This window comes from Medicago sativa, chromosome 2 (assembly GCF_051527215.1).
Source record: "Medicago sativa cultivar Bolivia chromosome 2, Bolivia_mono, whole genome shotgun sequence".
In the NCBI taxonomy this organism is placed as follows: Eukaryota; Viridiplantae; Streptophyta; class Magnoliopsida; order Fabales; family Fabaceae; genus Medicago; species Medicago sativa.
In genome coordinates this window covers 16,908,911-16,922,151 of record NC_140750.1, presented here as the reverse complement: position 1 = coordinate 16,922,151, position 13,241 = coordinate 16,908,911, and the positions used below count along the sequence as shown (strand labels likewise).

The following is a 13,241-nucleotide window of genomic DNA, read 5'->3' as shown; positions in this document are numbered from 1 at the left end:
GCAAAAGAGGCGTTGGGAGAATCGAGAGGTTTTGGACCTAGGAGTAAAGAATCCTGGTGGTGGAATGACAGTGTTCAAATTAAAGTTTGAATCAAAGGGACATGTGTTAAAGATTGGTCTAGGTGTAAAAATAGTGAAACATGGGATAAATATAAGATAGCTAGAAAGAGACCAAAAGGGCGGTGAGCGAAGCAAGAACTCAAGTTTTTGACGGATTATACCAATCCTTATGTACCAAAGAGGAGAAAAATCTATATATAAGCTTGCTAAGGGATGAGAAAGAAAGACAAGGGACTTGGATCAAGTGAAGTGTATTAAAGATGAAAAGGGCATAGTTTTGGTTCAAGAAAGAAATACAAATGATATATGGAAGAAATATTTCCACAATTTATTTAATGAAGGATATGAGATCTTATCAGAATGTAACATACTATAACTACTATTGTCAGATTTTAGAACACGGGGTAAAAGAAACATTGAAAGGATGAGTAATGACAATGCAATTGGGCTAGACAACATATCTATTGAAGTGTGAAAAAGTCTTGGAGATAAAGGAATAGTGTGGCTCACCAATCTTTCTAACTAGATTATGAGGACAAATAAAATGTTCAATGAGTGGAGAAGAAGCACTTTAATTTCGATCTATAAGAACAAATGTGTATGCAAAATTGCGCGAATTATAGGAGAATTAAACTAATGAGTCATACCATGGAGTTACGAGAAATAATGATTGAACTAAGAAAAAAGACTCAAGTTACTGATGACCAATTTAGTTTTATGTATGAGAGATGGACTATGGAAGCGATCTTTACATCACGATATACAAAATTGAATATAAAGTTTATGAGATAAAAAAATTATTTAACATGTTTGTCCCAATGACGATTCTATATTAGAAATAAGTTATTATAATATCATCTTTCCAAAGAAAAAAAATGTTAAGTATGAATATTTTTTTTTTTCGCTCTCAAAAAAAAGTATGAATATTTTTTTATAATTTTAAATATAAAATTTGACATATGAGACATGAAGTCAGAAAAAAAAAAGTTTTTTTTTCTTAGTCAGAAAAAGAAAAGATGTTATTTCATTATTATAACAAGTTACTCAGAATTAATATTAATATTGATCGAGCATAGTAATTATCTTTTAGAAAAGTTTTTTTTAGGGATTGTTTAGAAAAGTTAATTATGAATGTTTTTATCTAAATTAAAAATAACCTAGGACACAGGTTATTTGCTGGTTTAAATAACAATACTAGTATTCAGCAGCATTTTTTTCCTTTGATTGTAAAAGGAGCAATGAATAATAATGTATATATTATATTGCAAATGAAACTATTCTATGAGTTAGTATAGTAATGAAGGAATCATAAATGTGGATTTACAAAGGTTGTTTACAAACTGTGTATATATATATATATATATATATATATATATATATATATATATATATATATATATATATATATATATATATATATATATATATATAAGTAATGAAGCTATTCATAATCTGTGTGTATCAAAAAAATAATCTGTGTGTATCAGAAATATCCACTCTTTTACAGTATATAGGGAATCATGAACACAATGAATATGAATTAAAAGAATAAGCTAGATTACTAATCAAACAAAATGCCTTCATTGAATGCTAACCATGATGATCATGTATCAAAAAAGCCAATAAGAATAAATCCTGAATATCCTGAAAAACCTGCAACCTGACTCTCCTTGTTAACTTCTCTCCAAAGAATAAATCCCTTTCATTTGTCAATTCCACGTTGGTATGGAGGAACCTTCGGATCGGATTTTGCAGGATCAAGAGACTCATATAATATTCTCCTTGCATATGTCAAAGACCAATTATTTTCTGTCCTACTTTTAACTGTATCAGTGTTCTTTCCAGCCGAGTTCTCCAAATTCTGTGTGGAGTATTGTGATGATATATTCCTCCCTGAAAATCTCCGAGTTTCATTAAATTCATTATCGCCTTTTGCTGTTGACTCCATCTCTTGCAAGATTTGTGTAGCGCGTTCATAAGACTTGACGAAAGAATCGTCCATCTTTCTGTTTTTTGTCGCTGTGGTTACTGCCTGAAGTAGAATTCTTGCTTCTGTAATCTTGTTCATTTGCATCAAACATATTGCCAAATTGCACTGTTTGTTCCTATCAACCTCAAAGGACAGTGCTTTTCTGCATAAACAAAACAAATAAGGAATTACTATTACTTATCTCTTTAAATGAACAAAAACAAAAAACATATGTCATACCATCTAAAGAGCTCACCTATAATGTTCTTCAGCAGTTTTATAGTCGCCTTTTTGCAAGTAAGCCCAAGCCATGTTCCCGAGTATCCTTGATATCTCTTGTTCCGCACTGATTTGAATTTTCTTCCCATGAGATCTTGCTTGTTTTGTTGTCCTTCCAACATATGTCATACCATCTTTAATTTGATTCAACTTGTGATGAAGCATGCCTATCTCTTCATCAACCCTTCCTGACCTCTATAACAGTAATAACAATATACATGTATAAGCCATTAGTGTAAACACAAGATTGAGAGTTACAGACATCACAGATATGAATGCCTTTCATATTGTCTGAATTCTAAATATATGAAAAAATTAATCTAACATACTTGCGAAGTGTTTTCCAAACTCATGGAACGATACACCTAAATGTAACAAATTAACAAGGTCTTGATTCTCCAAATTTCCATCTTTTCAAACTCATCCTACTCAAATGCTAAACAAAATACAAACAGCTAAGATTCATGCAAGAGATGTTAATTTGACCAGCTTATCATTCAAATGCATGTAGAGAAACAAACAAAAGAGAATCCTTGTACCTTATAGAGTTCAACCAAGATGTTGTCAAGAGATTCCTGAGAATGAGAAGGGCAGAGGTGACGGAAAGACATGATCGCTTCGATTGCCTCGTCAGACCGGTTCAATTGCTTCATAACTAAAGCCATATCCTTCAAGGCACTCTCGACGCGATCTCCAGCATTAATGGATCTCCAGAAAAGGGAAATTGCTTTACCTAGATCTTTATCTATCAACTGTATAATTAAAGAATTCAGATTCACATTCATTGAATAAAAAACCAAGAAACAAAATTAACCCTCCTTCTCTTACCATCTCATGAATTCAGATTCACATTTCATAATTCAAAGTTCAACCAACTGATATTGAAGTATTCAGATTCACAATCATTGCATACAACAAAAAAACTGAAACTGAAAGAAAATAATCTGATAAAAATCACTTTCTTGCCTTACAAGAATTCAAGGAAACCAACCAAGAACAAACATAACCCAAAAGAAAAAGAAAAACAACCAAAGTAGAAACTTTACGAAATGAAAAAACTCCATTTACCTGAACCTGTTTGGCCTTAACATAAGGAGAATCCCCAGAAGGAACCTTATGAATAACATGAAAAAGATAATCTTTATTCATTGAAGCTGCTGGTGATTTCTTTCTCTCTGAAAAAGGCACAGTAGGATAACGTATAGGTCTTGATTTCCAGGACGACGGCGGCATCATGTAGCACAATGCCAGAGAGTTTCTTTCAAACGTCATTCTGATCAGAAAGTTTCAACAAAAATGTTGAGACCATAAAAAGGTTGAATTCTTCAAAGGGTACTCTCACTTTGAGAAATGGTTGAAGGGTTTGAAAGGAAAAGAGAGAAAGAGAGGAAATTTATGAAGAGGAAAAGCAGAAGATTTAGTAATAGTAGCAATGAGTGTTGCAATTGCAATGATAGAAAAAACTTTAGAGAAAAAATGTAACCCCAAAACCCCAAAATCTGAAAAAATATAACTCAAAATCATAAATCTTACTTATTTCATAAAGTTTAGTGAAAAAACTTCTATCCCACAACCACAAAATCTGAAACTCCCTGTTGGATGATTCTTGATGGTTTTTTTGCTCAAAACTATCACATATCAAGCCTCTTCAAACATTAAACACAAGGTAAAGTCTCATTCCCTCGATGTATCACTGTTGGGTTGATTTTTTTTTTTTCATTTACCGAACCTGTTCAGATTTTACAATTCAAATCAGGTTGTTCGCTGTTCGGATTTTAAAATATGAAGTGTAGTTTGTGTTGTTTTTGATAATTTTGTGGATTTTTGTTAATTATATGTATCTATGATTTTGCATGTTTAAGATATGAAGCACATTTGAAACGAAAGACCTATCATGCAGTGGTGGATCTTGAGTTTTTTTCCTTAGAATTCTGCTCTTTACCCAAATGGATTTGCTCATTCCCAAAGTAAATGACCAAAATGTCCTTGCGTGAGTTAACTCACGCTAGTGTTAAATTTGCGTGAGTTAAGTCACGCAGAGATTTACACGGGATTTACACTAGCATTAGTTAACTCATGCTGAGAGTGAATGAGATTTGCACTAGCGTGAGTTAACTCATGCTGCGGGAGTTAACTCATGCTGCGGGAGTTAACTCACGCAGGGGCATTTTGGTCATTTACTTTGGAAATGAGCAAATCTATTTGGGTAAAGAGCATAATTTTCTTAGGGATGCCAAATTTATGGAATATATATTTAGCTGTTTCAAACTATTGTTGAAATTATTAACTGGTCTAATGGTCAGTTTTTGCTTGAATCCAGTGTAGAAGTGTTGGTTCGATTGCCCCTCAAGAACGTTGTTTTAATAAAATTTAAAATATAATATAATAGAAATATAAAAATAGGAGATGAGATTAAAAATAGGAGATGAGATGAATTAGGACTCGAACACGCGACATTTAGAAGAAAATCATACTGCTTATCCAATGTGATAGAAGGAAACTTGTGTAACTATTATGCCAAATATCCTATATATAGAAAAACGGGGTGATGCCACGGCTCCCATGGGTCTTAGAGAAGACCCACTACTGCTATCATGCATGCTTCTGTAAGGCAAGAGTGGATGGTGAGGAATGAAGTGGGAGGGAGAGTGGGCTTGCGCGGTGGAAGGGGCAGGGTTCGCCCTGCGGACGGCTCTGGACCATTGGTGAATGAGCTTGAGCCCGAGCAGCACCAAATGGAGGAGGAGGACGTGAAGGTTGAGAATACGGATGATGATGAGTTGCCTTGGGAAGAGAGGTTACTCATCATTGTATGATATATTCTTGAAGTTTTTTGGGTCTAAATCATCACATTTCAAACATTTTCAACAATCAAACATAAGGTAAGGTCGCATATCTTGTTTATTTTTCCACCAAAGCCAAAGGTGGATCTTTTTGCTGCAAAACTTGCACATGTCGAGTATTATGGAGGTAATCCTGTTGCACCTATGGTACACATCAACGACTCAGTGTTTGAGGGCCTTTGTGAACCGTGGAAAGATTCATTAGTGGTAAAACTAATGGATAAAAGTATTGGTTATCATACCATGAAGGATCGTTTAACAAGAATTTGGAAGCTTTCTTCTGGTTTTGACATAATGGCTATAAGCAATGACTACTATATGGTCAAGTTTGATTTAGAAGAGGATCGATTTAAGGTTATTGAAGGTGGACCATGGATGATCTTTGATCATTATCTTACTGTGCAATCTTGGTCAGCGGAATTTGCCTCTCCTTTTGAGAAAATTGAAAAAACAATGGTTTGGATCCGATTCCCTGGACTCAATTTGGTTTTTTATGATGAAAGCATTCTTCTTGCCTTGGCTTCAACAGTTGGTAGACCTATCCGCGTCGACAGCAACACGCTTGATGTAAGGCGTGGTCGTTTTGCTCGAGTTTGTGTCGAAATAGATCTCAACAAACCTGTTGTTGGTAAAGTTTGGATCAAGGGGCACTGGTATAAAGTTGAATATGAAGGTTTACACAGAATTTGCACATCATGTGGATGTTATGGGCACCTTGGACGTGACTGCAAAAAGGTTGTGAAGGTTGCAAGCAAGGAAACGACGGCAACATCAACTACTGTTAGTGGTGGCATAACGGTTTCCGGCACGGTGGCTTCTGATTCTATCAACAATGCCATGGTGGATCCTGCCGCTGTCAAGGTTTCAGAGCCGTTAGCTAACAATCAGGTTCAACCTTCAATTCCCTTTAATTACTCTAAACCGTTACATGTTACTATGATGTCAAATGAGGAAAGAATCAATCAAAATATGAAGGATATTAATGAGGAGGATCTCTATGGAGATTGGCTTATGGTTACACGTAAAAGAGGTAAGGGAAAACAACATGGTAAATCTATCATTAATGCTACGGATTCTAAGGGAAAGAAAGAAAAGAAACCTTCTGTGCAGCAATTAAAGCAGGGAGATAAAAAAGGCAACTCTCAAACTTACCAAGTCAACAATAGAGGTAAGTCTTTGGTTAACCATATTGTTAAAAATAAAAGGCCAAGGCAAGAAAATGACATGGTAAGACAATTTTATACGGCACCTATTAAGCCCAAGGAAGCTACTTTAATTGAAAATTGTTCTCCTAAAACAATTTATAAAGACAAATACTTCATGGTATTAAAACCAGAAGAAAGCTTATACTATGATATTGGACAAGGATAAAACTTTGGGAGCATCTGCTGGTCCGTCACATGTTCCCAAGGATAAAGACAAATTAACCCCCACCATATATGATATTGGAAATGGTATTAAATCAGTTTTAAATTTAAAACACGTTTCTAATTCACAATATGAGCTAATGTTGGATGCAGATGAAAGTAACTCTACTCAGAAAGTGCATGAGGGGGAGGGGAAGGAGATGGTTCTAGTAACTCAAAATCATAATGATTTTATGGCTGCTTAATGTTGACATTTGTTTGGCTAACTTTATTTTTTGTTTTTATGGATTGTTATAAAGATTTCTCTTTTCTCTCCTGGAATATTCGTGGTGCTTTAGGTAAAAGTTCTAGACGCCATGTTCGTGAGATTATTAGAGGTTATCATCCCACTCTTTGTTTTATTTTTGAAACTCATGGTGCTTTTCAAAAAGTGGAAAATTTTTGGGATTCTCTAGGATATCATCCTTTATTTCTTCAAGAGGCTAGAGGTCATGCCGGAGGGATTTGGATTTTATCTTGCACTAATGATTTTACATTTACTCTTATACATAATATGCATCAAGCTATCACCTTTTGCATCTCTAAGGGAATGGCTACTTGGTATTGCTCGGCCATATATCCTTCTCCTACTTATACTATTAGGCTTAAACTTTGGGAGCATCTGATGAATTTACGTAATTTAATTTTGGGTCCTTGGATCATGATTGGTGATTTTAACGAGGTTCGCAACTGCAGAGAGGTCTCTGGTGGGGACTTTAACTTGTCTCGGGCTAATTTTCTCTCTCAAATGATGGATGCTTGTGGGGTCATGGATTTAGACACTATTGGTGGCCTTTTTACTTGGAGGAGAAATTCTCAATATGGTGGTCATATTCGTAAAAAACTTGATAGATGTCTAGCAAATGTGGATTGGAGGCTAGCTTTTCCTCATTCTCTAGCTGAGTTGTTACCTACTCATGACTCTGATCATAACCCTATTTTGGTGAGTTGTATGAAGGCAGCAAGTAGGAGGTCTAAGATTTTTCATTTTCAAGCAGCTTGGCTTCATCATCCAGACTATAAACCTTTAGTTCAATCTACTTGGAGTGACACTGTTGGTAATGTGATCTCTAAGCTTCAAGCGGTCCAAAAGTCTTCAGAGAGATTTAATTCTGATATCTTTGGTAACATTTTTAAAAATAAAAGACAATTGGAGGCTAGGATCAAAGGAGTGCATCAACAACTTGATTATTGTCAATCTTCTGATCTTATCAATTTTGAAAGACATTTGCAAAACGAGTATAACAAGGTCTTGGCTCAAGAGGAGATGTTGTGGTATCAAAAGTCGAGAGAGAATTGGATTAAATTTGGAAATAAGAATACAAAATTTTTTCATGTCCAAACTATCATTCGCCGAAGGAGAAATAAGGTGGTTGGCTTGAATATTGATGGTATTTGGTGCACAGATGAAGATTCTTTAAGAAGGGAAGCTTTATCTTACTTTAGGAGCTTATTTCAAGAGGGGCGATCAACCAGTCCTGCAAGCCTCCACTTTTCTCACTTTCCTCATATTAGTATTGATCTTTATGACTCTCTTTGCCTGAACCCAAGTCTTGAAGAGGTCAAGTCTGCTCTTTTCTCGATGAATTCTTATAAGGCTCCTGGTCCAGATGGGTTCCAATCTATTTTCTTCAAAACTTTTTGGAATATTATTTCATCAGAAGTTCATAACTTGGTTTCCACTGCTTTTCAATCAGGTACCATCGATCCAAAATTGACTGAGACTCTTATTGTTCCTATTCCTAAAATTGATGATCCTATGTCTTTGAAAGATTTTAGGCCTATTAGCCTTTGCAATGTTATGCTTAAAATTATTTCTAAGGTGCTAGTGGGGAGGATTAGACCCCATTTAAATAGTCTTATCAGCCCTTTTCAAAGTAGTTTTATACCTAAACGAGGCACGGCTGATAATGCTATTATCGCACAAGAAATAGTTCATAGCATGAATAAAAAGAAAGGGAAAAAAGGTTATCTTTTGTTCAAAATTGATTTTGAAAAAGCTTATGATAGAGTAGATTGGAATTTCCTTCGTATAACTTTACATGATTTTGGTTTCCCTACTTCCATTATTACTCTTATTATGAACTGTATAACCTCTTCTACTTTATCTTTAAAGTGGAACAACGAAAAACTAGAGAGTTTTATTCCTCAAAGAGGCTTAAGGCAAGGGGATCCTATGTCTCCTTATCTTTTTGTCCTTTGCATGGAAATACTTTCTATGTTAATTCAGGAGAAGGTTTAATCTAATGAATGGAAACCGATCAAAATCTCCAAAAATGGTCCAGCTATCTCTCATTTATTTTTTGCAGATGATTGTCTTTTATTTACTCAAGCTAAATCCTCTCAAGCTAGAATGGTGAAAGAGGTGTTAGAGAGTTTTTGTCATGCTTCTGGGTTGAAAGTTAATATTCAAAAATCTAGATTCATGTCTTCTGCTAATATCTCCAGAGGCAAAGTGAATAAATTTACTTCTATCGTTCATTTTACTCATCATACTCAATTAGGCAAGTACCTTGGTTTCCCTATGTTATCTGGCAGGATAAAAAATGCTGATTTTGCTTATATCATGGATCGAGTCAATAGCAGATTGGATGGTTGGAAGACAAAACTCCTTAGCCGGGCAGGGAGGGTGACTTTGGCCCAATCTGTGGTCTCTGCTCTTCCTACCTACTCTATGCAGAATTTATGGATTCCTGAAGGGGTGTGTAACCAAATAGATGCTTCTATCAGACAATTTATTTGGGGAAGGAAACATAGTCATTGGGTGAATTGGAAGATGATTACACAACCTAAGTCTAGAGGTGGTCTTGGAATTCGGACAGCCCGTGCTTCAAATATATCTATTCTGGGCAAACATGTTTGGGAATTGATCCATAATCCTGATAAGCTTTGGGTCAACCTTCTTTCTTCTAAATATCTTCATGGTATCTCTATTTTAGAGGCTACAGATTATCAGGGTTCGTCTTGTGTTTGGAAGGCTATTACCAAGACAGTTGAAGTTTTGAAATCTGGTTTCAAGACTAGAATTGGAAGAGGAGAGGTTTCTCTTTGGTATGACAAATGGTTGGATGATGATTATCTTTGTAATCTTGTCCCTTATGTCCACAATAGTGAAACTAATTTGAGACTGAGAGACATTTACCATCACGACCGCTGGAATTTCTCTCATCTCACAACTCAGATACCTCTCAATATTCAACTCCAAATTCAAAGTATCTTCATCGACGAGTCTTCCCAAGACATCAAGATTTGGACTCATTCCCCAACAGGTATGTACTCTGTTAAAAGTGGTTATCAGTGGTTGACTTCAAACTCTCTTTCTTTTTCAGGTCATACTCAACATGAATCATGGCAATGGATTTGGAAGCTCAACCTCCCAGAGAATCTGAAGCATTTTATTTGGTTGGCTATGCATGGTAACCTTCCAACGAATGCATTTCGGGTTGGTAGACATTTAACCTCAGATTCATCATGCAAGAGATGTGGAGCTAGTATTGAGTCACTTTTTCACACCTTTAGAGATTGCCCCCTCTCATTGGCAATCTGGGATGCCTTGCTGTTTAACAAAGATACAAATTTCAATTCTCAGGATTTCAATTGGTGGTTCAAACATTATGCCCTTGCTCCTAATGGTAATATCTTTGTTATTGCATGTTGGGTCTTATGGAAGGCTCAGAATCATAAGGTTTTCAATGGAAATGATTGGGTAAATTGGGTTTGTCTTAGCCATATTTATTCTCTTCATTCAGATGTGGTGGTGCACCTTTCTAATGATGCAATTCAGAGGCCCATTAGACAGGTTAAATGGACTCCTCCTTTGAATAATATCATCAAAGTTAATGTTGACGATAGTTCTCTTTCTAATCCTGGGAGATCAGGTTTTGGTGGTCTTATTAGAAATAATAATGGTGATTGGTTGCTGGATTTTGTGGTATTACTTCTTGCTTGGCGGCCGAATTGTATGTCATTTTTCATGGCCTTCGTATTGCATATGATGCGGGACACAGGAACATTATTCTTGAATCAGATTCTATGATGGCTCTTGATTTAATCATGTCGGATGTCCAATCTCATCATCCTCATGCTCCTCTGATTAGTCAGATTGTCCAACTGCAACATAGAGATTGGATTGTTAATTTTCATCATACCCTCCGTCAAGGCAACGAGTGTGCGGATTGGCTTGCTAAGCATGGTGCTTCTTCTTCGGATGCTTTTAAGACTTGGATTGTTTGTCCTCCTTGATGACATCCTGTCATTACGTAATATTAGGGACTTATTGTGACATTTTGATAGAGTTCTCATGCAATTTATACTGTTCTGGAGTGCAATAAGCTTAAAATTTGAAGTCTGTTCGAAGAAAATCGCGCCACGCCAATTTCAAGCCGTGCTGCGATTTTTGAAGCAAAATTACATCCTCCCTGTTTGAGGGAAATCGCGGCACGCCATAATACAAGGCGCGGCGCGATTTTGATGGGTCAGGCCCATAACTTCTATAAATACTGCACTCAAGCTGAAGAACAAGGGTTACGATTTTGGAGAGCAAAGTGCGATTTTGAGACATCGGAGACTGCTAGAAGGGCGATTTCTTCATCCTTTTACCAATTCATGTATGTTTTAATTATTTCATTGATTATGCTATTTGTAAACTCGATTATGAGTAGCTAAATCTCTTAGAGATTAGATCCGAGATGAATCTTTGTAACCCTAATTGACACATGTTGCTGTGAAACTCTATTTTGTTTATGAATTCAATTCTAGTTTATTCAATTCAATTGTTCTTAATGCTTTTTATATCTTGATCACATATAACTTGATTTTGTGAGAATGAATGACCACTGACCATGGCTTTCAACTTAGACCTAATTGAATTGTTCTAATAAACAGGGTTAGTCTAGGAATAGATAATCGTTTGTTAGTGATAATAGGTTAACGTTCGGTAAAACCTTCAAGAATTATTAGACCACCTAAGGAATTAGGGGCTGTAGTTTAAGAAGAGGGTCCTAACTCAAGGGATTGATTAGGGCTATTTTGTTAATCATCGTAAATTAGAAAAGGATTCATAACAAATAGGTGCAGTAGACCAATTAGGGGAACTTAGAGGATTCGACGGATCTGATCTCATCTTTCTCTCGTATTATCTTAATCAAATCTATTCTCTTTTATTTGATTTCATAAAATCAAACCAAATCTACTGCCTAGTGGCAAAACAAAATAAACTTTACACATCCTAATTATATAACGAAATTGAATTATTGAAGTTAAAAACAGTCCTCGTGGGATCGATATTTTTACTACTTCGATAGTATTTGGTGCACTTGCCAGAGATCTATCAAGTTTTTGGCGCCGTTGCCGGGGACTGTTGAATTATTTCAACAAGGCAATTACGTTATAATTTAGGGTTTTTGCAATTTACTTTTCTGTTTTTTTTTATTTTTATTTTTCTGTTTTCATATTCACTTGATTATTTTGCGTTGTGCAGTGCTACTAAGGTATTTTGCTGTTTATGCGAGGTAAACAGAGCTCTGACGACCTAGAGTACGATCCGGAAATTGAAAGAACTGCTAGAGCACTTCGGAAAGCTGTCCGGTCGCAAAGGTTAGCTCAGTCCGTTCCACCGGGTGTTCGAGAACAAATACCGGAACAACTCTCAAGTGAATCTGAAACAGTCTCTTCTCCTAAATCTGCAACTATGGAAGGAGAAGTAGTTGTACCACCGAGACCTAAGCTAGGAGACTACGGGTTAGCCACTCATCGCGGTCAACTGACCCACACTTTTCAACCAGCTAACCCCGTAGCCTTCGACATCAAGACAACTGTCCTCAACGGTTTGAGGGACAAGCAATTCGATGGGACTGAAGCTATGAGTCCTCATGAACACTTGAGCCACTTTGCTGAAACCTGCGAGTTTTGTGTGCAACCTGCCACCGTGACTGAAGCACAAAAGAAGCTAAGGCTATTTCCTTTCACCTTGACGGGAAGAGCAAAAGATTGGTTGCTAACAATACCAAACGGGACTGTCCAAACATGGGAAGAGTTAGAGCTGAAGTTTTTGGAGAAATATTTTCCTATGTCTAAATATTGGGAAAAGAAGATGGAGATCTCTAACTTCAAGCAAGGAGAAGGTGAATCATTGTATGATGCTTGGGAGCGATTCAATTTGCTTCTTAAGAGATGCCCTAATCATGAGTTCACCGAGAAGCAATACCTCCAAATCTTCACTGAGGGGGTAACACCAAACACTAGAATGTTCTTAGATGCTTCCGCAGGGGGTAGTCTCAAGAGCAAAACTGATCATGAAGTTCAAGCTCTAATTGAAAACATGGCTGGCAATGAATATCGTGATCAAGCTAAAAAGAAAGAAAGAGGAGTGTTTGGGGTGAGTGAACAAACTGCTATCCTTGCTAACCAAGCAGCTATGAACAAACAAATCGAAGCTCTAACTAAGGAGTTTCAAGGCTTCACCTTGGCTCATAAGCAACAACAAGTAGCTGCAATCAAGTGTGACTTATGTGGTGAAGAACATCCAAACGGTGAGTGTGTTCCAGAAGGATCAAATGAAGAAGCTAACTTCATGGGAGGTTATCAAAGGCAGAATCAATACTACAATTCAGGCATCAACAAGCATCCCAATCTGAGCTACTCAAATAACAATGCTTTGAACTCTCAGATGCTCACTCCTCCCCA

The 13,241-nt window shown here is 36.3% G+C and overlaps 1 protein-coding gene and 1 non-coding gene across 2 annotated transcripts; both read right to left on the bottom strand.

The window, feature by feature from the left end:
• Positions 1-1,521: 1,521 nt before the first annotated feature.
• Positions 1,522-4,219, bottom strand: LOC146945038 (protein SULFUR DEFICIENCY-INDUCED 1-like). The gene is made up of 4 exons (XM_085748812.1): positions 3,377-4,219; positions 2,848-3,060; positions 2,286-2,503; positions 1,522-2,192 (listed from the first exon to the last, which is right to left on the bottom strand). The coding sequence occupies exons 1-4, from the start codon at positions 3,578-3,580 to the stop codon at positions 1,763-1,765; spliced, it is 1,065 nt and encodes a 354-aa protein (XP_085604938.1). The 5' UTR covers positions 3,581-4,219; the 3' UTR covers positions 1,522-1,762.
• Positions 4,220-12,640: 8,421 nt separating this feature from the next.
• Positions 12,641-12,746, bottom strand: LOC146945037 (small nucleolar RNA R71). The gene has a single exon (XR_015029547.1). It is a non-coding gene; the product is annotated as a small nucleolar RNA R71 (small nucleolar RNA).
• Between the last annotated feature and the right edge of the window lie 495 nt (positions 12,747-13,241).

What these genes read in the sequence shown, in the direction of transcription:
- LOC146945038 (XM_085748812.1), bottom strand. Translation starts at nt 3,580, where the DNA reads ATGACGTTTGAAAGAAACTCTCTGGCATTGTGCTACATGATGCCGCCG. An exon ending in TTAAGGCCAAACAGGTTCAG is followed by an intron (nt 3,061 to 3,376) that starts GTAAATGGAGTT and finishes TTAATTATACAG; the next exon opens with TTGATAGATAAAGATCTAGG. An exon ending in TCTTGGTTGAACTCTATAAG is followed by an intron (nt 2,504 to 2,847) that starts GTACAAGGATTC and finishes TTACTGTTATAG; the next exon opens with AGGTCAGGAAGGGTTGATGA.